The 20,903-nt window shown below is 36.5% G+C and overlaps 1 protein-coding gene across 1 annotated transcript; it reads right to left on the bottom strand.

Annotated features, from left to right (window-relative positions):
* Positions 1-1,845: 1,845 nt before the first annotated feature.
* LOC126626218 (probable cyclic nucleotide-gated ion channel 16) lies at positions 1,846-9,997 on the bottom strand. The gene is made up of 7 exons (XM_050295457.1): positions 9,460-9,997; positions 4,634-4,644; positions 4,110-4,322; positions 3,515-3,825; positions 3,244-3,355; positions 2,881-3,117; positions 1,846-2,720 (listed from the first exon to the last, which is right to left on the bottom strand). Exons 1-7 carry the CDS (start codon positions 9,899-9,901, stop codon positions 1,950-1,952), a joined length of 2,097 nt encoding a protein of 698 aa, XP_050151414.1. The 5' UTR covers positions 9,902-9,997; the 3' UTR covers positions 1,846-1,949.
* Positions 9,998-20,903: the final 10,906 nt, after the last annotated feature.

Raw genomic sequence — 20,903 nt, forward strand, 5'->3', positions numbered from 1 at the left:
TCTTTTTAATTCGGGTTTTTAATTGCATTAGAAAGTATGGGATCCTGAACATAAACGTATTATAATTCTTAACCAATTACCGACAAATCCATCGCTTTTTTCTCATTGTTTTTTGTGTTTTCTTCGAGTTAATATTTTATAAATCTTAGAAGAAAAAAAAATTAGAATATGTAAATTAGGTAGTTATATGGTCAGTTATCTCTGGCGAATGTTCTTGCATGTATATGTAGTTCAGTTGAATCGAATTATTGTGCACTTTGCTCTGATAAAAATCTTATGCATACACTGCCCACCAAATTTGAAAATAAAAGCATGCAAAGCAAACCAATAGGATCAATTGACAAAACCATACAAATAAAACCCCACCCTTCAATAAGTCAATGCCCCTCCGGTGGTGTTAGTGTTTTCAAAATTTGCATGCAGTAATGACCACACACGTTATGATCATCGCACAAGTTAAAGAAAATTTGGGAGATTGTAATCCAAATCTGGTCAAAAGAAGAGAGTACCACGACACTTCATTAACGCAATATAGATTTAATCAAAATGATGAATCACTTCTAGTCATTTCACGCAAAAAAATTCGTCAAGTTGAGTTGAGCATAAATTGAGTTATTTCATGAGCCACAAATTGCAGGATGTAGCCAATGGCAAGTGAAAGCACTTAAATCCTACGTGACCTTTTTGGTATCTTCAACTAGGAGAACTCCATCATCACCATTAATTTCACTCTTCATTTGAAGCAAGTGAATTTACCGGACTCTTGGCACTTGTTTCCACCATGACATCCCAAAATCTCATACCTTGAGTAAACTTGAAATTTTCTATGACAATCATCAACTCTATTGTTCGGTTATATAATATGACAACATTTTTACAATGGGCCATAACTTATATCGAACTCATTACTAAACGTGTTCTGACACTTTCCGAATCAAATTTGACACTTGAGTCATGCGCATATATAATATGAAATTAGGGTTGTGATCACTACTTCACATTCTTTGTTGGACTCACAGAATAATTGGTTTGGTTTTGGATTTTAGTTTGGTTGGTGGTCCCAAAGTTTTTCAATTGAAGTGAAAACAAGAGGAAGGCAATTCTATCTAGCAGCCCAATTCAGCATCCAAAACAAGACAGAATAATGCTTGAGGATCCTAAAGTTTGATGCAACTTCCAACCATGAGAAGAGTGTACCTTATTCAGTAGTTGCAAGCAAAACCTAAAGCCAAAGGGGATTGAAATTGTTAAGTAACGTCATCCCCTCTCAATTACTTTGGCACCGTGTTTGCTTTTCATTTCGATGTCTCTTGTAATTCAAGACCCGTTTGTATTTTCAAGTTGTACTGATTGATCAGTGTAATGATTTACACCACTGACAACTACGTTGAATTTGACGTCGGAGGCTATGAGGCTGGTTTCGAGGAATTACAAAGCAAGTTTAAGGAGAAAGGGTACGGGAGGTGCCGCACTTAGTGGTTTGGAGTCTTTGCAACCCATACGAAATTGGACTAGTGTTTGCTCCTTGTACACAACATGGGGTGACGATGTTGAGGGGCTATAAGTCTATAACAAACACTCGTCTGATCAAGTCCTTCCTAGACAACGATGGTGAATTAGCCACCACAGTCTCACAGAAGTTGCCATCGCCGAAGAAGTAACGGTATCAAACTCTGGTTGTAGTGGACTGACTATGACTGGTTCATTCACTACTCATCTATCTAACTTGCTTAGTTCCATTGCATGTTTCCTTACATTTTACAAACTGGAAATTATCAGATTCGAATATGTAGCACTACAAACTGTCTATATACCTTTATATTTTAATTCATCCGCATATATAAGTGGCTAATAGTGACAAGAATTGATCTCACTAACCTCATAACTAGTCACTCTATTTGGTATTTATTGTGGCAAAAATCAAAGGATTCTGATTATTATATACTCAACTAATCTGCTGAAAAATCAGGCTCATCTGGCTTGAACAGTTTTTTGGGCATACTGGTTTCATCATGGTGAATAACTGATGCCACCTTCTGAATCCCTCTTCTGGTGGTTGCAGCAAATTTGGAAGCCAACAACGCCGGCCCAAGCGGAATACTATGCGGCAAGTTCGCCTCTGACGATGACCTCTCAGCACCTCCTATGCTACTAGTCCCTACTCTTGATTCATTGCCATTGCCATGCTCTTCTTGCTCCAAAACATGTGTATAATAGTACTCCTCCTCTTTTGCCAACTCCATTGCCAACTTTCGCTTCCTAAACCTTCTCCAAGCAACTTGTATAAAACAAGCCCCCCAAGTTCTCCACTGGTGTGAATAGTACCGAAAAGCATGCTGCAGTTTTTTGCTGTGCAGGCGCTTGAATTGATTGGCAACGTACTTGAGGTCTTCAGCTTTTAGTGCAAATGCCTCAACTTCAGTTAGGGACCTCACTGTGCGTGTCGAGCATGGAAGGTTGAGGCTTGATGTAGGCATCAAGGCCCATGTGAGCAACTCTTCGCCGCAGAAATCCCCCCGCTTGAGGGTAGTTGAGTTGTAGAACCCTGTCCTTCCACCATCAGTTGTGGAGCTCTCAAGTTGTCCTCTGATGATGAAAAGCATCTCATTCACAGGATCACCTTCCCTGATGATGTATGTGTTCCTGGTATTTAGGGATGACTCGAGGCGTTCACATATGGCGTCTAGAAGCTGATCGTCCATTTGTGCGAAAAAGGGTACCTGAAAATTAAAGAAAATTAGACCACCTTTCAATCTCATGAATTCAAATCAGTAATCGATCAGTGCCAACAACTTATAACTCAGCTGCTTTGCGCTTATTAGCAAGTGTCAGCATGTGATCAATGGTATAGATCGACAGTCTCCCAAACATAACGCTTACACGGCGAACAAGGGCAAGACATAAATGCCTTTGGATTTGGCGGCGGAGATCCACAGGCAAGGATTGCAAAATGTTTTTCTCATCTACACCTCTTGTGGCAATCCACTTATATTGAACAAACCGACGAACACGCTCTTGCAGCTCCTGAGGGAGCTGACGGTGCCTCATCCACTCCTCTGTGTCTCTCCTTTTTACCCGCCATTCCTCAATTCTAATCGTTGCAGATTGCAGATAGGTCTTGAAGAAATCAGAAAATTTATATAAAAAGTAACGAATGTATCAGAAAATTCAACCATGCGTAGGAGAAATTAGAACTAGATTAACATTTTCTTGTATGTAATAGATGCGTTGAGCAAATTATACCTGCATCTGGCTCATGAGATGTGAGAAGAGAACTAGACCAAGAACGGCAATGAGAATGCAAAATGAGGTTTCACTGATAAACGTGCTTGGCTTAATATCTTGTCCGTATGAACTGCGTATCGCGAAATGAGTACAAGACATGAATTAGCACAACTAGCTTGCTTAATTTTCAACTGTATTCATTCCTTGACCGACAAGTAACTAGTATTATATGATCCAAATGTAACAGCAAAAAATGCATTTGGCTTGAGCTAGTAACAACAAAGCATACCATAAATTTCTCATACCCCACCAAAGGCAGTAGAAATATTTTTCAATGATGTATGCAGAAGCAACCTCGTTAGTTAAAGCCTCCGCAAACATTCCAAACTCAAAGTCGTCCTTACCAGCAGCATCACAACTAGTCTCAACTTTTGTGATTTTTAGCCAAAGTTTTCGTTCGCGGTTTTCGGCACTGGCACAATCAAGAAACGAAATTTTACAGGATGGAGAGTGTGTGTTATTCACTTCCTTTTTACATTCTTGCGTCCAGCATTCGTACTGCCGTCTAATGGACAGCACATACCATGAAGCTCCAACAATCTGCACTGAACAACAACAACCATCGTAACAATCAAACCAAATTAAATCAGGCGCGCCATAGTAAATCGGGGGATCAGTTATTATCCCGCATTTTATGTTGTCATCAGACCATCAATTTGGCACCAAATATTCGAAGAAGAGCTTATCGAAACAATGATATCAAAATCAACAGTCTAGCAACGTAAGATGTCATTGTCAAATTGTAAGTACGAAGTAATAATTTAAAGGAAAAAAAATGGGACACAAACACACACATAGATATAAATAGCTGGCCAGGCTCTTACATGTGCAATTAGACAAAACAGAACAAGATTGTAAGCTGCCCCTGACCAATCAGTCTTGGCTACAACGCCGGTCGATTTAGTAATTTGCCGGTTGAGAGGGAAAAGTTGAATAAATCGAGGAATATATTGAATGAGCACAATTAGAGAAAGGGTGTGATTAGCATGAGCAGCTGTTGAGTTTTTCACTGCGGGAATTACAAACCAAATCATAATCTGCAAAACAAAATAAATTATATTCCATAAGTGATTGGACACTGCTCAGATACTTCCTGGAAATTATAGTTTAACACATATGCACAAATAACTTGTTAAACACAGAAAAGTAAAAATAATCGAAAAATCGAGATCCACCTCTACTAAGGAAAGGTACACCAAATTTGTACGGGAAAGGATTCCCGCACACCTGTTTTCTCATTTTGCACTGCACCTTTTGTTTCTGTCATTTGATTCTCCTTTGATTTATGCAGGCAACAACTAAAAAAGGTGAGAAAAAGGGAGTGTAGAAATCATTGTTGAGTAACTACCTGTGGGAGTGGTAGGGATGTTGGAATTAAATAGAATTCAGTTTTGTTCAAGTGTTTAAGAAGGAAGAAATCAATAGAAAAGTGTATGTCTAGTCTCATAAGACAAGTGTATGCTTTAGATCTTTGTTTTGAATCAAGGGCTGAGATTGCTCTAGATTAGCTTGTAAGGAAATATCCTAAGTTGATATTTATTGAAATATCTGTGATTACTTCACAGATAAGAAACCTTTCACATTCCCCCCGATTCTGTGTTCTCTATTTCATTTTTCTTGTCTGCCTCCAGGAACCAAACTAACTCACCAGAATTTATCATGGCCTCAGAGCTTAGGTTCTGATCAAATTCAGGACTGGGCGTTTTGTGTGTGTGCTTCGTATCTCTGAAAAGGAAAGGGAAAAAACATACCCAGATCGTGAAAATCTCATCTGTTCTTACAAAGCCTCACATGGTTACTTCGAGCAGTGGAGGAGATCTGAGGGCTCCTATTTTCAATGGGATCAACTACGACTTTTGGTCCATCAAGATGAAGACCATATTCAAATCACATGATCTCTGGAATTTGGTGGACAAGGGTTATGAAACTGTAGAAACTGAAAATGATTCTAGCGATGAAGATCAACAGTCTGTGAGGAAGATAGCAATGAAAGTTAATGAAACAAGAGATGCAAAAGCTCTTGGTATCATTCAAGGGGCAGTGTCTGATGAGATCTTTCCTCGAATCTCAAACTTTGAAACCTCCAAGACTGCATGGGATGTTCTTCAACAAGAATTTCGTGGTGATAAAAAGGTTAGGTCTGTCAAACTACAATGTTTAAGAAGAGATTTTGAGTACACTAGGATGAATGATGGTGAAGCTCTATCTGTTTATTTAACAAGATTGACTGATATTGTGAATCAAATGAAAACTCTTGGTGAAGAACTGACAAATCAAAGATTAGTGCAAAAGATACTTATTAGCTTGCCTAAATCTTATGATTCCATCGCATCTATTATAGAAGAAACTAAAGACCTTGACTCCATTGAGGTTCAAGAAGTGATTGGTACATTGAAAGGCTATGAGCAGAGGTTAAATATGCATTCTGAAAACTTAGCTGAAAAGGCTTTTACTAGCCTAAGTGTGACTGAGAGAGATAGCAGTTACAGGGGTCAGGGGAGCAACTCAAATCAAAAGAAATTATGGAAAGGAAAAGGGAAGAAATGGGACAACAACCATACTTCACAATCAAAATCAGAATCTAGCAGTGAGTCTACCAAAACCAAGTGTAAAATCTGTGACAAATTACACTATGGTGTTTGCTGGTTCAAGGGAAAACCCAAATGCACCAAGTGTGACAGATTTGGCCATCTAGCAAAAGATTGTAATCCAAGAAGGAACCAAGTTGTCAACTATGCACATAGAGCAGAAGAAGAGGAAGTAAATGTCTTTTATGCTTGTAGTGTTGCAAAAACTGAAAACAAGAAAGGAATCTGGTATATTGACAGTGGATGCAGTAATCACATGACTGCATATGAATCCTTACTGATCAACATTGACAGAAGCTTCAATTGCAGAGTTAAAATGGGGAATGGACAACTAGTGGAAGCTACTGGAAAAGGAACTCTTGTTCTAGAGACAAAGGGTGGAAGAAGATTCATCAAGGATGTAATACTTGTACCAGGTCTTGATGAGAATCTCCTTAGTGTGGGACAGATGATTGCTCATGGTTACTTCTTACTTTTTGGAGACAATATGGTGGAGATCTTTGATGACAGAAGCCTCCAAAACTTGGTAACACAAGTTGGCATGACAGAAAACAAAAGCTTTCCACTTATGCTAGATTACAATGATTCGATTGCTCTAAAAGCAAGTGTTGCAGAAAACTCTTGGTTATGGCATAAGAGGTACGGACATCTCAACTTTCACAGTTTAAAGAGATTGGAGAAACTACAAATGGTGACTGGTCTTCCTGAGTTACAAGAGACTAAAGAACCGTGTGAAGGTTGCATATTGGGGAAGCATCACAGGGACTCTTTTGAAACTGGAAGTGCATGGAGAGCAAGTCAACCTCTAGAACTCATACACACAGATGTGTGTGGTCCAATGAAGACACCTACACTCAGTGGGAACAGATATTTTCTGCTATTCATTGATGACTGCACCAGGATGGTTTGGGTATATCTTATGAGAAACAAGAGTGAAGTCTTTTCAATCTTCAAGAAATTCAAAATGATGGTTGAACTTCAGAGTGGTCTCAAGATCAAAAGACTAAGAAGCGACAGAGGTGGTGAATTCACTTCACTTGAGTTCCAAGAATTCTGTGAAGGAGCAGGATTACAGAAGCAATTGACAGTGGCCTACACACCACAACAGAATGGTGTGGCTGAGAGGAAGAACAGGACCGTGGTTGAAATGACCAAGTCAATGCTCCATGATAAGAAAATGCCACTTTCTTTTTGGGGTGAAGCTGTCAATACATCTGTGTATCTCCTAAACAGGTGTCCAACTAAAGCACTTGAGAAGAAAACACCGTTTGAGGCATTTAGTGGCAGAAAACCAAGTGTGAAGCACTTGAAGGTGTTCGGATCAATCTGCTATGCACAGATACCATCTCAACTACGACACAAGCTTGAGATCAATAGTGTCAAGTGTGTCCTTGTAGGTTATGGAAGCTGTGAAAAGGGCTATAGGCTCTACAATATTGAGTCACGTAAAGTGATTCTCTCAAGGGATGTGGTGTTCAAGGAGAATGAAGCATGGAATTGGGAAACCAATAACATAGACACCATCTCATTTCCACTAGCAATGGAAGAAGCACAAGCTGAAGTGCAAAATGTGAATGAACCTGTTATACAAGATGAGAGTCAAACTGATTTTTCAACTCCAACACAAGGATCTCAGTCCTCTACTTCAAATGCAGAAGGACAAGAATTACAGGATTCCTCCCCTGAATCAACTCCATCGAGAATGAGGAGTTTAAATGAGATCTATGCAGTGTGTAACTATTGTGTTGTTGAACCAGAGAGTTTTGAAGAAGCTGAGAAGGATCAATCCTGGCAGAAAGCAATGAGTGAAGAAATTGCCATGATTGAGAAAAACTCTACTTGGAAATTGGTAAATAGACCAAGTGATAAACCTGTGATAGGTGTGAAATGGATTTACAAGATCAAACTGAATTTGGATGGATCAATACAGAAGAACAAAGCAAGATTAGTTGCCAAGGGCTACTCACAACAACCTGGGGTAGATTTCAATGAAACCTTTGCCCCAGTGGCAAGGTTAGACACCATTAGAACCTTGATTGCTCTTGCTGCCCAAAAGGGATGGAAACTTCACCAGTTAGATGTCAAATCAGCTTTTCTAAATGGCATTTTGGAGGAAGAAGTGTATGTGGATCAACCACAAGGATTTGAAGTGCCAAATAAAGAGGAGAAGGTCTACAAGTTAAACAAAGCACTGTATGGACTCAAACAAGCCCCCAGGGCTTGGTACAGTGAGATAGATTCCTATTTCAGCAAGAGTGGATTTAACAAAAGTCCTAGTGAAGCAACATTATATACAAAAACTGGTGAGAACTCTGAGATGCTTATTGTGTCTATATATGTTGATGATGTGGTCTTTACTGGTAATTGTGAAGAAATGATTGAAGAATTCAGAAGGGAAATGATGAGACAATATGAGATGTCGGATCTTGGCTTGTTGCATCACTTCTTGGGAATTGGAGTAATACAAGAAACTACTGGGATTTTCATACATCAACAGAAGTATGCACAATCACTGCTTGAAAGATTCAATCTGAAAGGATGCAAATCTGTGGCAACACCATTGATCACGAATGAGAAACTTTGTAAAGTGGATGGTTCTGAATCTGCTGATGAATGCTTATACCGAAGGATGGTTGGAAGTCTGCTTTATTTGACTGCTACAAGACCTGACATTATGTATGCAGCCAGTCTCTTATCAAGGTTTATGCATAATCCCACGAGAATTCACATGGGAACTGCTAAGAGAGTACTAAGGTATATCTCAGGGACCTTGGATTATGGAATCAAATATGAAAAGGGAGAAAAAGCAATTCTGGTAGGCTTCTGTGACAGCGATTGGGGTGGCAGTGAAGATGACATGAGAAGTACCTCAGGATATGCATTTACATTCGGTTCTGGGATATTTTCTTGGGCTTCTGTCAAGCAACAAAGTGTTGCATTGTCTACGGCTGAAGCAGAGTATGTGAGTGCTGCAATGGCTACCTCCCAAGCTATATGGTTGAGGTTTGTGTTAAAGGATTTTGGTGAAATGCAAGTGGATGCTTCACCACTTATGTGTGACAACACATCAGCAATAGCTATGACCAAGAATCCTATTTTTCATCAGAAAACCAAGCATATCAAAAGGAAGTTTCACTTCATAAGGGAAGCCTTGCAGGAGAATACCATTGAACTGATCTACTGCAAATCACAGGATCAAATGGCCGACATCTTCACCAAAGCTCTACCGAGGGAAAGGTTTGTCTATCTCAGAGGAATGCTTGGGATCAAAACCAGAATTCATTTAAAGGGGAGTGTTGGAATTAAATAGAATTCAGTTTTGTTCAAGTGTTTAAGAAGGAAGAAATCAATAGAAAAGTGTATGTCTAGTCTCATAAGACAAGTGTATGCTTTAGATCTTTGTTTTGAATCAAGGGCTGAGATTGCTCTAGATTAGCTTGTAAGGAAATATCCTAAGTTGATATTTATTGAAATATCTGTGATTACTTCACAGATAAGAAACCTTTCACATTCCCCCCGATTCTGTGTTCTCTATTTCATTTTTCTTGTCTGCCTCCAGGAACCAAACTAACTCACCAGAATTTATCAAGGGAGGCGGCGAGATCGATAGAGAAGTCGCCCTTGAGGTAGCGGATCGCGATGGCCCTGGGGTCTTTAACGAGCTGGCCCCGCCCAAAAACCCTAGAACCAGGGTCGATATAAGCAATTCGAAATTTGATTAGGATATGGATAATGTAGAAGAAGTCAGCGACTGTACGGAGGAAGGTGACCAAGATGCCAAGGCCCATGTTGATCTGCATGCAAGCGGCTTGGTCGCTGGACGTGGTGGGCAAGAAGAAATAGAGGGGGTCAAGGAAAAGGCCGGCGATGCATATGACAAAGAAGATGTGGTTCCATTGGGTCACGCGTTCGGATCCTGGGTCGAGGATCTGGTACCACCACGGGATCTCCTTGTTGAGGTAAAATGGGGTCGAGAAGTTGTGGAAGCGAGCCGAGGCAGCGGCATATGGCTGGAAGCTGTGCATCATCTCTGGGCGTTTTGAGATTTAGCCATGAGAGAGAGAGAGAGAGAGAGAGAGAGAGAGAGAAAGAGAGAGAGAGAGAGAGGGAGAGGGAGATTTGTGGGGGAAATAAGAAAAAGAAGAAGAGAGGAAGGCTGAGGTTTCGGGTTTTCATGATCGTTACATGAACGGGAATAACGCGCCAAATGTTCATCGCCTTTTTTTTCTCTTTCTACTTTTCATTTTGTATTTTGTTCATTAAAACTAAAAAAAAAACTTTGAGTTGAAGACTGAAACTTTTATTATCCCTCTCTCGGATTTTTTTAAGCACATTTTGTAACGAATTTCATAACACGATGTTTAAATTTGTTGAATTTGTGAAATAGAAAGGAATTTTAGAATGCTAAATAGAAGAACACATGTTTGTTTATGTAAAAATACACGATATTATTCCATTGTTTATATGATTAAAGTAAATGGTGTGTGTCCCCTTTTGATCCAAAAATTTACATTGCCCCTCTAATTAGATCACTTCTTTTCAGTATGTACTTTTGCTTTTCCACACAATTTTCTCAAAGTGTAGAACGGTAGTTTTCCAATTTTCATATTGCTTTTTTGATCCGATGTTCTCACCATATACTAGATTAGAGGCCAACCACTACGTATGAGTCTTGATAATGAGGGAATTTAAATTCAAAGGGGAAAATAGAAAGTGGGAGAGGAAAAGTGGAGGAGTAAAAGTATAGCTAATTCTTTTATAGACATTATTTTTTGGGCAATTAGTTACAATGATTATATTTTACATTTTGTTGCAGAAATGATAAGTTTTTACTAATGATAACATATTGATTTTATTATATGACACTAACGACCGAACAACGATGATATAATAATGACATAATAAAAACTGATCATTTCTGCAACCAAATGTCAAAAATTGATCATTCTAACTAATTTCTCTTCTTCTTTTTTGTTCATTATCAAACTTATTAAGGATGAAAATAGTATAATTGACATTTTACACACTATAATTGCCAATGAGTATTTATTTACTAATAGTAAGTATAGAGAGATATTCACCTACCATATTACATCCCAAAGTTTTCATTACTAAGGTATATATGAATCAGTAACACCATACAGCAGCTTGTGTATAAAAAAAAAATCCTTATATCAAACTAATATTATACTAGTAACTCAAATGATGCCATGTAGAACATAATTTCCCTTGCAAGAAAGTGTTCCTTGTATATAATTTAATTGGTTCCTCACCCTCATTAGGACCTATAAATATGCACATATGAGCAAATGGTTTAGCAACCCCGCAGAAACGCTATATAGCTAGGTTATTTGTCAAGCTGAGCCACCTCGGTTTTGACAAATAATTAACTACAACCCAGAGAACCCATTAGACAAAATTAGTTGGACAAATTGGTTTTGGTTTTGTTGCGTGGAGCAGACAACATATCTGAATATAATTTGTATGCTAAAATGCCAAAAGAAGAAGCAGTTGTGGTCGTCAGAAATGGCGATAGTGAAGTCTCCCTTCCACCAATCTCAGCTGGAACTGAATACAATGTTAAAGAACTTGCAGATGATGATCATCCAAAGGTTCCTGGATGGTTTTCTGATTTTTGTCCGATATGGCCAGGTGGGTTTCATTTGACATGAAGTTTGATTTTTTTTTTTATAATTTTACAATACATTTTTTTTACTTTGTTTAATATGATTTTAAAAGTTGCATTGTGTTAATTTGTCAAATTTCATTACTTGTAACTCCTGCTTCAAACAAGGGAGTTATGTATATCATCAGTATATAGTATAATCCTGGTAAACAGTGGTGAGAAATTACCATGGACAAATTTGTAAGCCTATTATGTTCCAAAGCCAATTTGTTAAAAATATTTCTTGATCTTGTAGGGCAAGCACAAATCTTTTTTTGGGATACTTTGGATGCGGTCCCTAGTCCCTAACATTCTTTGACTAAAACCTTAATGGTATTCAAAGTTTGATCAAAGTCATTTGACTTTGTACACCTCATTATATTGCTGTTAATATTTTTATTTTTATAATTTTGACATTAATTGTTTGATATTTTATGAGATTTATAATCCTATAAATTTAAAATCCCTCATTATAATACTATTAGAAACGGCTACAATAAAAAAATTCAAACATTTTGATTGAATAAATGGACAAAAACTATGTAACAATAAGAAATAATAAATGGCAAAAGAATGTATCCATAGTGTTAAAAGAATTGGTACATTTTACAAAAAAAATTGGTACATTTCATGTCACATCCCGGCCCAGGCCCACACCACATCCCGGGCTCGACTCCGCCGTAACACGATATTGTCCACTTTGGGCCCCGACCACACCCTCACTGTTTTGTTTATGGGAACTCACACGAGAACTTCCTAGTGGGTCACCCATAATGAGATTGCTCTCGCGCGAACTCTTTACTTTGTAATTCCGAAGAAACCCGAAGTCAGTGAGCTCTCAAAAGGTCTCGTGCTAGGTAAAGATAAGAATATACATATAAGGCTTACAAGATCCACTCCTTTGGGCGATGTGGGATGTTACATTTCACATATAACAAAGTGGTACATTAATAAAGAAGAATGGGTACATTATAAATAAATTAGGATACAAGTAAAAGATTAAAAAATTATGAGTACAAATGAAATTTTAAAAAATATGGGTGCAAAAAGAAATTAATACATGGGTACAAATTAAAACTAGAAAGAAAATACTACAAATTTAAAAAAAGGTTGCAAATTAAAAGTGGGTACAAACTAAAAATATAAATATACAATACAAAGTTTAGTCATAAAACATAAATATACCATATGTAATTTTTCTATCATTGATTAATTATACAATATCACGTGACGGTAAACACATGAGTACAAATACAAATAAAACTTTAAAAAATATGGGCACAAAAAGAAATTAATATATGGATACAAATTAAAACTGAAAAGAAAATTGGTAAAAATAAAAAAAAGGTTTGCAAATTAAAAATGGGTACAAACTATAAAAAAAATTTAGTCATAAATATATACATATTAATTGTAACATTCTTAACATTAAAGGAATATATTTAAAAATAAAAATAAAATATTTTATTATTGAAATAATTAATGATGTTATTAATACCTAAGGATCTTGATTAAAAATTAACAAGGAATAAAATTTTAATCAATGGAGTAACAAAATGAGGGATGTAAACCAAATTTTTTTTTTTTTTCAAAAGTAAATTTTAATACAAACATACCTAATTTACAACCGGAAGTCCAGTTACACGTGAAGCACAACATATGGACCCCATTGAAGGCAGGAAAAATCTTATTTCAAGGGAGGTTCGAAGACCAAAGTATGATGGTACTTCAGGTAAATTAATATAAGTCCTCGCATACCATGTGAAAGAAAATTATTTCTCTTTATCACATAGGTAATGCTAGACAGACTAAATTTTAGATCAAATTTGTAAATTATATGATGTGTCACCAATAAAAAATAAGCATATTAATGAATACTTAAGTGATAATCTAAGCATCAACTACATCGTATGATTTACAAAATTTGATTTAAATAGATAATCTTCAGCATCAGAGGGACATGGAGGGGTGGCCGCCCCTCCCCTCTCTGGACATGAAGCCCAGAAGCGACGATACGTCACTCTGCAAGTCGTGAAGCCTCTTCCTAATCGGCCACAAAATCGAAAAGCATTTTAAATGAACGCCTAGACAGGACCAAACGAAGCTATAAAAATCTGAGCGAGTTTGGACGAGAGCTAATTTGGCACATATCAAGGCGCCGGAATCTAAATTTTTTTTTTTTAAGTCAGCCTCGCGCCACGAAAAAGAAGACAACTCTGGTCCTATCATCATTTTAATGGATTGCACAATTTATTTAAGATAGTCCCACTTTGGCAAAAAAAAAAGTTTACGATGGTCCCACCATCTTTTTTTATTGTTACACGTTTTCATTTAAATGGTCCCCCATCTTCCTTTTACTACATTTTATATCCCTTTGTTTTTCACTCTCTTAAACCCGATATCACTTTTTTTTTTTTTTTTTTTTTTTTAATTGTTTTATTATTCTTCTACATATATAAGGGAAGTATTCCAAAATAATGAAGCATTCAAATACCATAAACTTTCTTTCAAACATTTCAAAAAAAAAAAAATATATATATATATAAAGGGAGCATTCCAAAATAGTGAAGCATTCAAAATACCACAAATTGCCCTTCTAGAATTTTAAAAAGGGTTTTTATCATAAATGGTCCTAAAATTGACCAACAACATCAAGATGGTCCTTGAAATTGAAATCGATCAATGTAGTCCCTGAAAATAGGTGTCGCAAATCAATGTGGTTCTTCCATCACAATTCTGTCAAAAATTCTGTTATGTGTTGATGTTGCACATAAATGGGTCCCACAAATCATTTTTTAATCACAAATGGTCTCTGAAATTGACTCACACCATCAAGATGGTCCCTGAAATTGACCAACACCATCAAAATGGTCCCTAAAATTGAAAATTGATCAATGTAGTTCTTGAAAATATATTTCTCAAATCAATGTGGTCATTCCGTCGTAATTATGTCAAAATTTTTGTTATGTGTTGATGTGGAACATAAATAGGCCCACAAGTCTGACTAAATAAAAAATAAATTAGAAATATGTCTAGTAATTTAATAATTAATTAAAAAAGTTGTCAACTCAGAAACTCGGTCCTACAATCACCTCTTATCCCACCCCATACTTTTCTACCTTCATGTAACGCCCCTGCCCCGAAATATTTGTATATTTCGGAAAAATAATTATGGTAGGCCCAACCTAAAAACATAGCTAATTTATTTTCTTCTCTTGGATCAATTTCCATCTATATACTAATTCTCGAATATTTAAACACATTTATTTTATGGCTGCATCTAACGTCTCGTTAGACTGCCTACGTACCCTCAACAAGGATCAAGCCTTTCGTAGTTCAAAACTTCAAAATTTTAACCAAACCCGAAAATATTCCTTTAATCCAACATATACCAAAAACGTAGTAATATTCAAACCACATCAATTAAATCTCAAAAACATAATTAGAATAACGAAATTTGCATAAAACACACTTGTAGGCTCCCTGGCCGTGCCCCACCGCACCCGCCGCCGCGGGTGGCTGTCGGCCGCTCCGGTTCGCCGAAAAATTCAATTATTTTTAAAAATTCTCAAAATTACAGAAATGAAGATCTCAATGAGTAGATAAACTTTCATACTTGCAACCAAGGCCAATTTGGCCTAGAAAGGCTCTAATTTCGTCAAAACCCGTCGGAACCCTAAGATTTGGGTGTCTTCAATTCGACTCTATAGCAACTCCGACGCCCCAACCAATGAATGAGCTTTGTTCCAGCTGTTAAGGGGAGTCTAATGGTGGTTGTAATTGAACCAAAACATTTCAGATTTTGATGGATTTCGAGCAAGGAAAGTCGCGGCACCGAGTGTTCTTTCTCCAAATTTCAAGACCAAATTTTATGATTTTTGGGATGCAATAGGAAGAGGGAAGATCGTGGAGGGGTTTCCAAAGGGTGGTTTGATGCATTTCACCGGAAAAAGGGGTGAAAATCCACCGGAAAAGTGTATGATGCCGATCGGGTCGGGTCACCATGACCCGGGTCCCAATCCCCCGTGTCTCTCTTCTCTCTTTTCTCCTCCTTTCTCTCTTATCTCATTGGTCACCTCTCATCCCTCTTTTTCTAATTGGCTCCTCTCTCCCTCCTTTCTCTCCTTTATTTTCCATCTACACCGCCCATCATTTCTGTGTTTAAATCTCGGCCACACACGTGGCCTTCCAGATTTTTCTTCAAAAATCTGGAATTATCTTGAACTTAACTATTTTACTAAAATGCCCCTAACTTTAAAGGTTAATAACTTCTTCGTTCTAACTCTGTTTCACGAATAGTTTGCGCCTACGCATTCGTGAGGTCGAGCTCTATTCAAAAATATGATTTTTGACCTCGAAAGGTCTACATATTTTAAATAATTAAGGTCCAAACTTTAAACCTCGTAACTAGTTTAATTTAAAACTAAACTTAGACAAATTATTATAAATTCTTGAAAGATCATATAAAAGCTCAGTAATATGCTCGATTTAATTCTTCATAATCATAAATCGATTTATTTTCAATTTTCTCCACATATTCATATATTTAAAATTTTCAGGGTATTACACTTCATCTATGGTAGCCTTCGTTGTCTCTTCTCTAGAAAAAAAAATAAAATCTTAAGACACTCATTTTCACACCCTTCATCGAATTGGACTAAGATCGAGACTACCTTTGGTGACAACTTGGATTGGTGACAACTTCTGTGACTCTACGATCAATATTTGGGTGATCAACAACCTCACAATCTTAACCTTGGAAAGCTTGTTAGGTGCTTACCCAGTGATCTTGGTGATGCGGAGAATAGCGAGCTCTGCCTTGAGATAATCTCATTGTGCAAAGAAGTTTTTTGACAACTTTTTAAAATTAATTATTGAACCCACATCAACACATGACATAATTTTTTTACAGAATTATAACGAGATGACACATTGATTTGCAACACCTATTTTCAGGGACTACGTTTATTGATTTTCAAGTTTAGGGACCATCTTGATGGTGGGTCAATTTCAAGGACTAACTTGATGGTGTGAGTCAATTTTCGGGACCTTTGTGATAAAAACTCTTATATCTTGTGGGCCCTATTTATGTGTCACGTCAGCACATAACAGAAGTTTTGACGGAATTGTGACGAAATGACCACATTGATTTATGACACTTATTTTCAGGGACTACATTGATTGATTTTCAATTTCAGGAACCATCTTGATGGTGTAGATCAATTTCAAGAACAATTTGTGATATAAATCTTTCAAAAATTACAATTGAGTCAAAATGAGTAAAAGTAATTCACCACATATTGAGCCTCAATATTTTAGCCTCATTACTTAGTTCATTATGTCTATAAGAGGGGAAGGAAACTCTTATTCTATAAAAGGGATCCTTCACCCTCATTTTAAAAGGAGGGCAAACCCTAGCCTCTCTAGCAACAACAATGTAACTCTCATTTCATATAGTGAAACTGGATCTAACGTAACCCCACCTTGAAGTGAACCAAGATATATTGTTGTGTTCTTGTATGTATATGATTTATAGTCGAATTTATGTTGTTCCAAAATCAACTGATTTGGTGCATCAACACTATATAATTATATAACATCAACTAAATATAAATAGTCTGTCACCTACTTGCTCAATCCCTGTTTTCTTCTGTGTCAAAATTGAGGCCTTACTCGTTGCAGATGGTGGTATCTTAAAGGAGATTTCTCGACACTCTTCTGTCCAGCAGATTGACATTTGCGAAATAGACACCTGGTTGTTGTGGGTAAAAAACAATGAAAGAAGATCAATTACAAAAAACTAACAAATATGTGTGAGAAGTAAAAATAAATGAGTGAATAGCACTTTCCATTAAAAAATCTTAGGTGAAAAAGAATTTGCGCACAATTCTCGGGTGTACAAGAAATATTTTCCTAGTTTGCCATTGGATATGAGGACCCTCGTCCTTCACGCCAAATATGGTAATTAGTTTTTTTTTTATATAAATTTTATAAATTAATTTTCACACACGTCAAATTTTTAATTATTTTATCAAATTAACAAATAAAGAGCTAGAATTAAGATGGGTATGGAGGTTTTGTTTTTTTGTTTTTTTTAACAAATGATATTACCTATATGAAGGGGTGAGAGAGTGGACTAAGTCTCACAATTGATTAGTAATAATGTGATTTAAATTTATTTTTTGTGAGAATCTAATATAAGACCTCTTAATTACAAATAAAGATGAATACTGCTAAATTGTAGTACTAAGTGGTAGATGGATATGCAGTTTGGTTAACTGAAAAAGTGTGCAATCAGTTTCCCAAATTTATGTTTGTGGACCATTTTCAAAGCTGGCAATTGTCCTTCACGTTCAATATGTAGGTACTGCAAGTCTGTCCCCGAAGGTACATATGACGCGATAATAGTGGATGCATTTGATACAATAAGTATATACATGCTTCTTCTTGACCCTATTTGTAGCATATTTTTCTGGTTCGAATTTACGGTCTTTCAATTTAAGTCTAGCAAGAAATTAAACATTATTATTATATACGACATGATCGATATAATTTGTTATTTGCATGCATGCATGCATACATACAGAGCAAGGTCATGAGATTTACAAGACTCCGTTCTTTGATTTGGTGGCAAAAGCTCTCCGATCTGGCGGAGTCATGTGTATTCAGGCAGAGAGCATATGATTTGGTTCCTTAGACATTGGGCAACTCATGGCAGAATGTCGCCAGATATTCAAAGGCTCAGTCCATTAAGCATGGACAATTGTTCCTGCATATCCAAGGCATGCATACATACATACATATATCATATGTGGATCATTTTAGTTCCGATCCCTAATCAACTTAATTGTTAAACTGAAACCTTGTTTGTTTAAATATTTTGATCGAGATCCTTAACATCATTTAAAAGATTTAACTCATGCATTTATGCATTTAATTTCTCACAAATTCAAATAATTTTTTTAAATATAATAATTACTTAAAATTAAATATTAAAGTAATATTGTTCTTCACAAAATTATAGCAAATAATGTACCCACATAATTATTAACATATTTTATAAAATAACTGCTGATATAGTTTAAAACATAAAATAAATACATATAATTAGCATGGGTACATTTAGCAAAATTAAAAATAGGTACAAATATATTTAAAAATATGGGTACAAAAAGAAATTAATACATGAATACAAATTAAAACTGAAAAGAAAATTGGTACAAATTAAAAAAAGGTTGCAAAGTAAAATTGGGTACAAAGTAAAAATATAAATATATGATGAAAAATTTAACCATAAATATAAATATATAAAATGTAACATTTCTAAAACTAAATGAATATATTTAGAAATAAAAAAAATATTATATTATTGAAATAATTAATGACATTTATTAAAAACTAAGGATCTTGATTAAAAATTAAAAAGGAATAAGGTTTTAATCAATGGAATAGCAAAAAGGGTTAGTGTTTAATTTCCTATTTGCATCAATCAAAATTTTAAAAAGGCTTTTTAGCCAAAATAGTTTCTAAGATTTGCATAACACATCACTTTGGTTCCTGAGATTGTCCACCATCCATTATTTTGATCCTTCTGTAGTATCCCACATTGGCGGGGTGAGGGTTGGTCCATGGCCTTATATGTACATGCCCCTCTCTTCCTAGCATGACGTGTTTTGGGTAGTGAGGTTCTCTTGCCAAGGAACAAATTCGTGAGGGCGTGGCCCAAAGTGGACAATATCGTGCTACGGTGGAGTCGGGATGTGACAATTTGGTATTAGAGCCAAACTCACCGTTCGTTCGGATGTGTCGACAAAGACGTCGTCTCTCTAAGGGGGTGAATTGTAGTATCCCACATCGGCGGGGTGAGGGTTGGTCCCTGGCCTTATATGTACATGCCCCTTTCTTCCTAGCATGACGCATTTTGGGTAGTGAGGTTCTCTTACCCATGAACAAATTCGTGAGGACGTGGCCCAAAGCGGACAATATCGTGCTACGGCGGAGTCGGGATGGGACACCTTCCGTTAAAAACTACGTTAAGTGTCCCGAAGCTCTTGGCCGGAAGTTTTGGCAATTTTCAAAGCTTCGTAACTCAATCATTTCTTAACCAAATTCGACCCATAATATATCAAAATGAAGATAGGAAAGTGGAGAATAAAATTATACCTATTTGAAAGCCCAATGGTTGCCGAAGATTGCCGGAAAATGGCCTGAAAGGTGACTGGTCCGTGGGAAAACTTGAAAACTCACCGGAAACTGAGTAAACTTTAAACGTTCATAACTTCTTTAATGCTCAACGAAATCGAGTGATTCAAAAACGAAAATCATACTTATCGATGAGACGAAGAGAATGATACCTTTCTTGATGGCTAATTCACCGTGGTTTGGCTGGAAAACAGCTCAAAAGTGGCTATTTCGAGACCAAGACAGCCATTTTCGAGCTATTTTCCGGCCAAACCACGGTGAGTTAGCTGTCAAAAAATGTACCATTCTCTTTGTCTTGTCGAGAAGTATGATTTTCATTTTGAATCACTTGGTTTCGTTGAGTCTTGAAGAAGTTATGAACGTTTAAAGTTTGCCTAGTTTCCAGCGAGTTACCAGTCACCTTTCAAGCTATTTTCCGGCCATCTCCAGTAACCATTGGGCTTCCAAATAGGTATAATCTTGTTCTTCACTTTCCTATCTTCATTTTGATATATTATGGGTCAAATTTGGTTAAGAAACGATTGAGTTACAAAGCTTTGAAAATTGCCCAAACTTCCTGCCAAGAGCTCTGAGACACTTAATGGAGTTTTTAACGAAATGACCAAAATAATGTATGGCGGACAATCCCATGGACCATTTCTATTGATTTTCAATCTCAGGGACCAAAGTGATGTGTTATGCAAATTTCAGGGACCATTTTGGCTAAAAAGCCTTTTAAAATTTTCCAGAAGTAGCTTTGAGTGTTTAATTTCCTATTTGCATCAGTTATAGCAAAAAAGTTTTCAATTTTAAAAAGGATTTTTTTATTTGCACCCCACATAATGTTGAATACACCCCCACATTAAAATTTAAATTAAATGACTTATGTACCTTACTATGCAATGACAATTTCGACCTTATAAGTTAAAAAAAAATCTAAATGCACCCAAAATTACTTTTCACGTATTATTTAGCTTATTCAACTCTCAATACACTCTCACGTCCATTGTAGGACAAAACCCTAACCGATGAAACTACAAACACGTTGATTGAAACACAAGATCGACGTTTCAGAAGCTTGACATGAAGTAAGACCTCATATTTCATTATTTTAGTGATTCCAACAACATCGATATTTATTTAAGCCTACTTTTGCTTCCAAAATAACTATGTTATTAAAGCTG

Source organism: Malus sylvestris, chromosome 6, assembly GCF_916048215.2.
Source record: "Malus sylvestris chromosome 6, drMalSylv7.2, whole genome shotgun sequence".
Taxonomy (NCBI): Eukaryota; Viridiplantae; Streptophyta; class Magnoliopsida; order Rosales; family Rosaceae; genus Malus; species Malus sylvestris.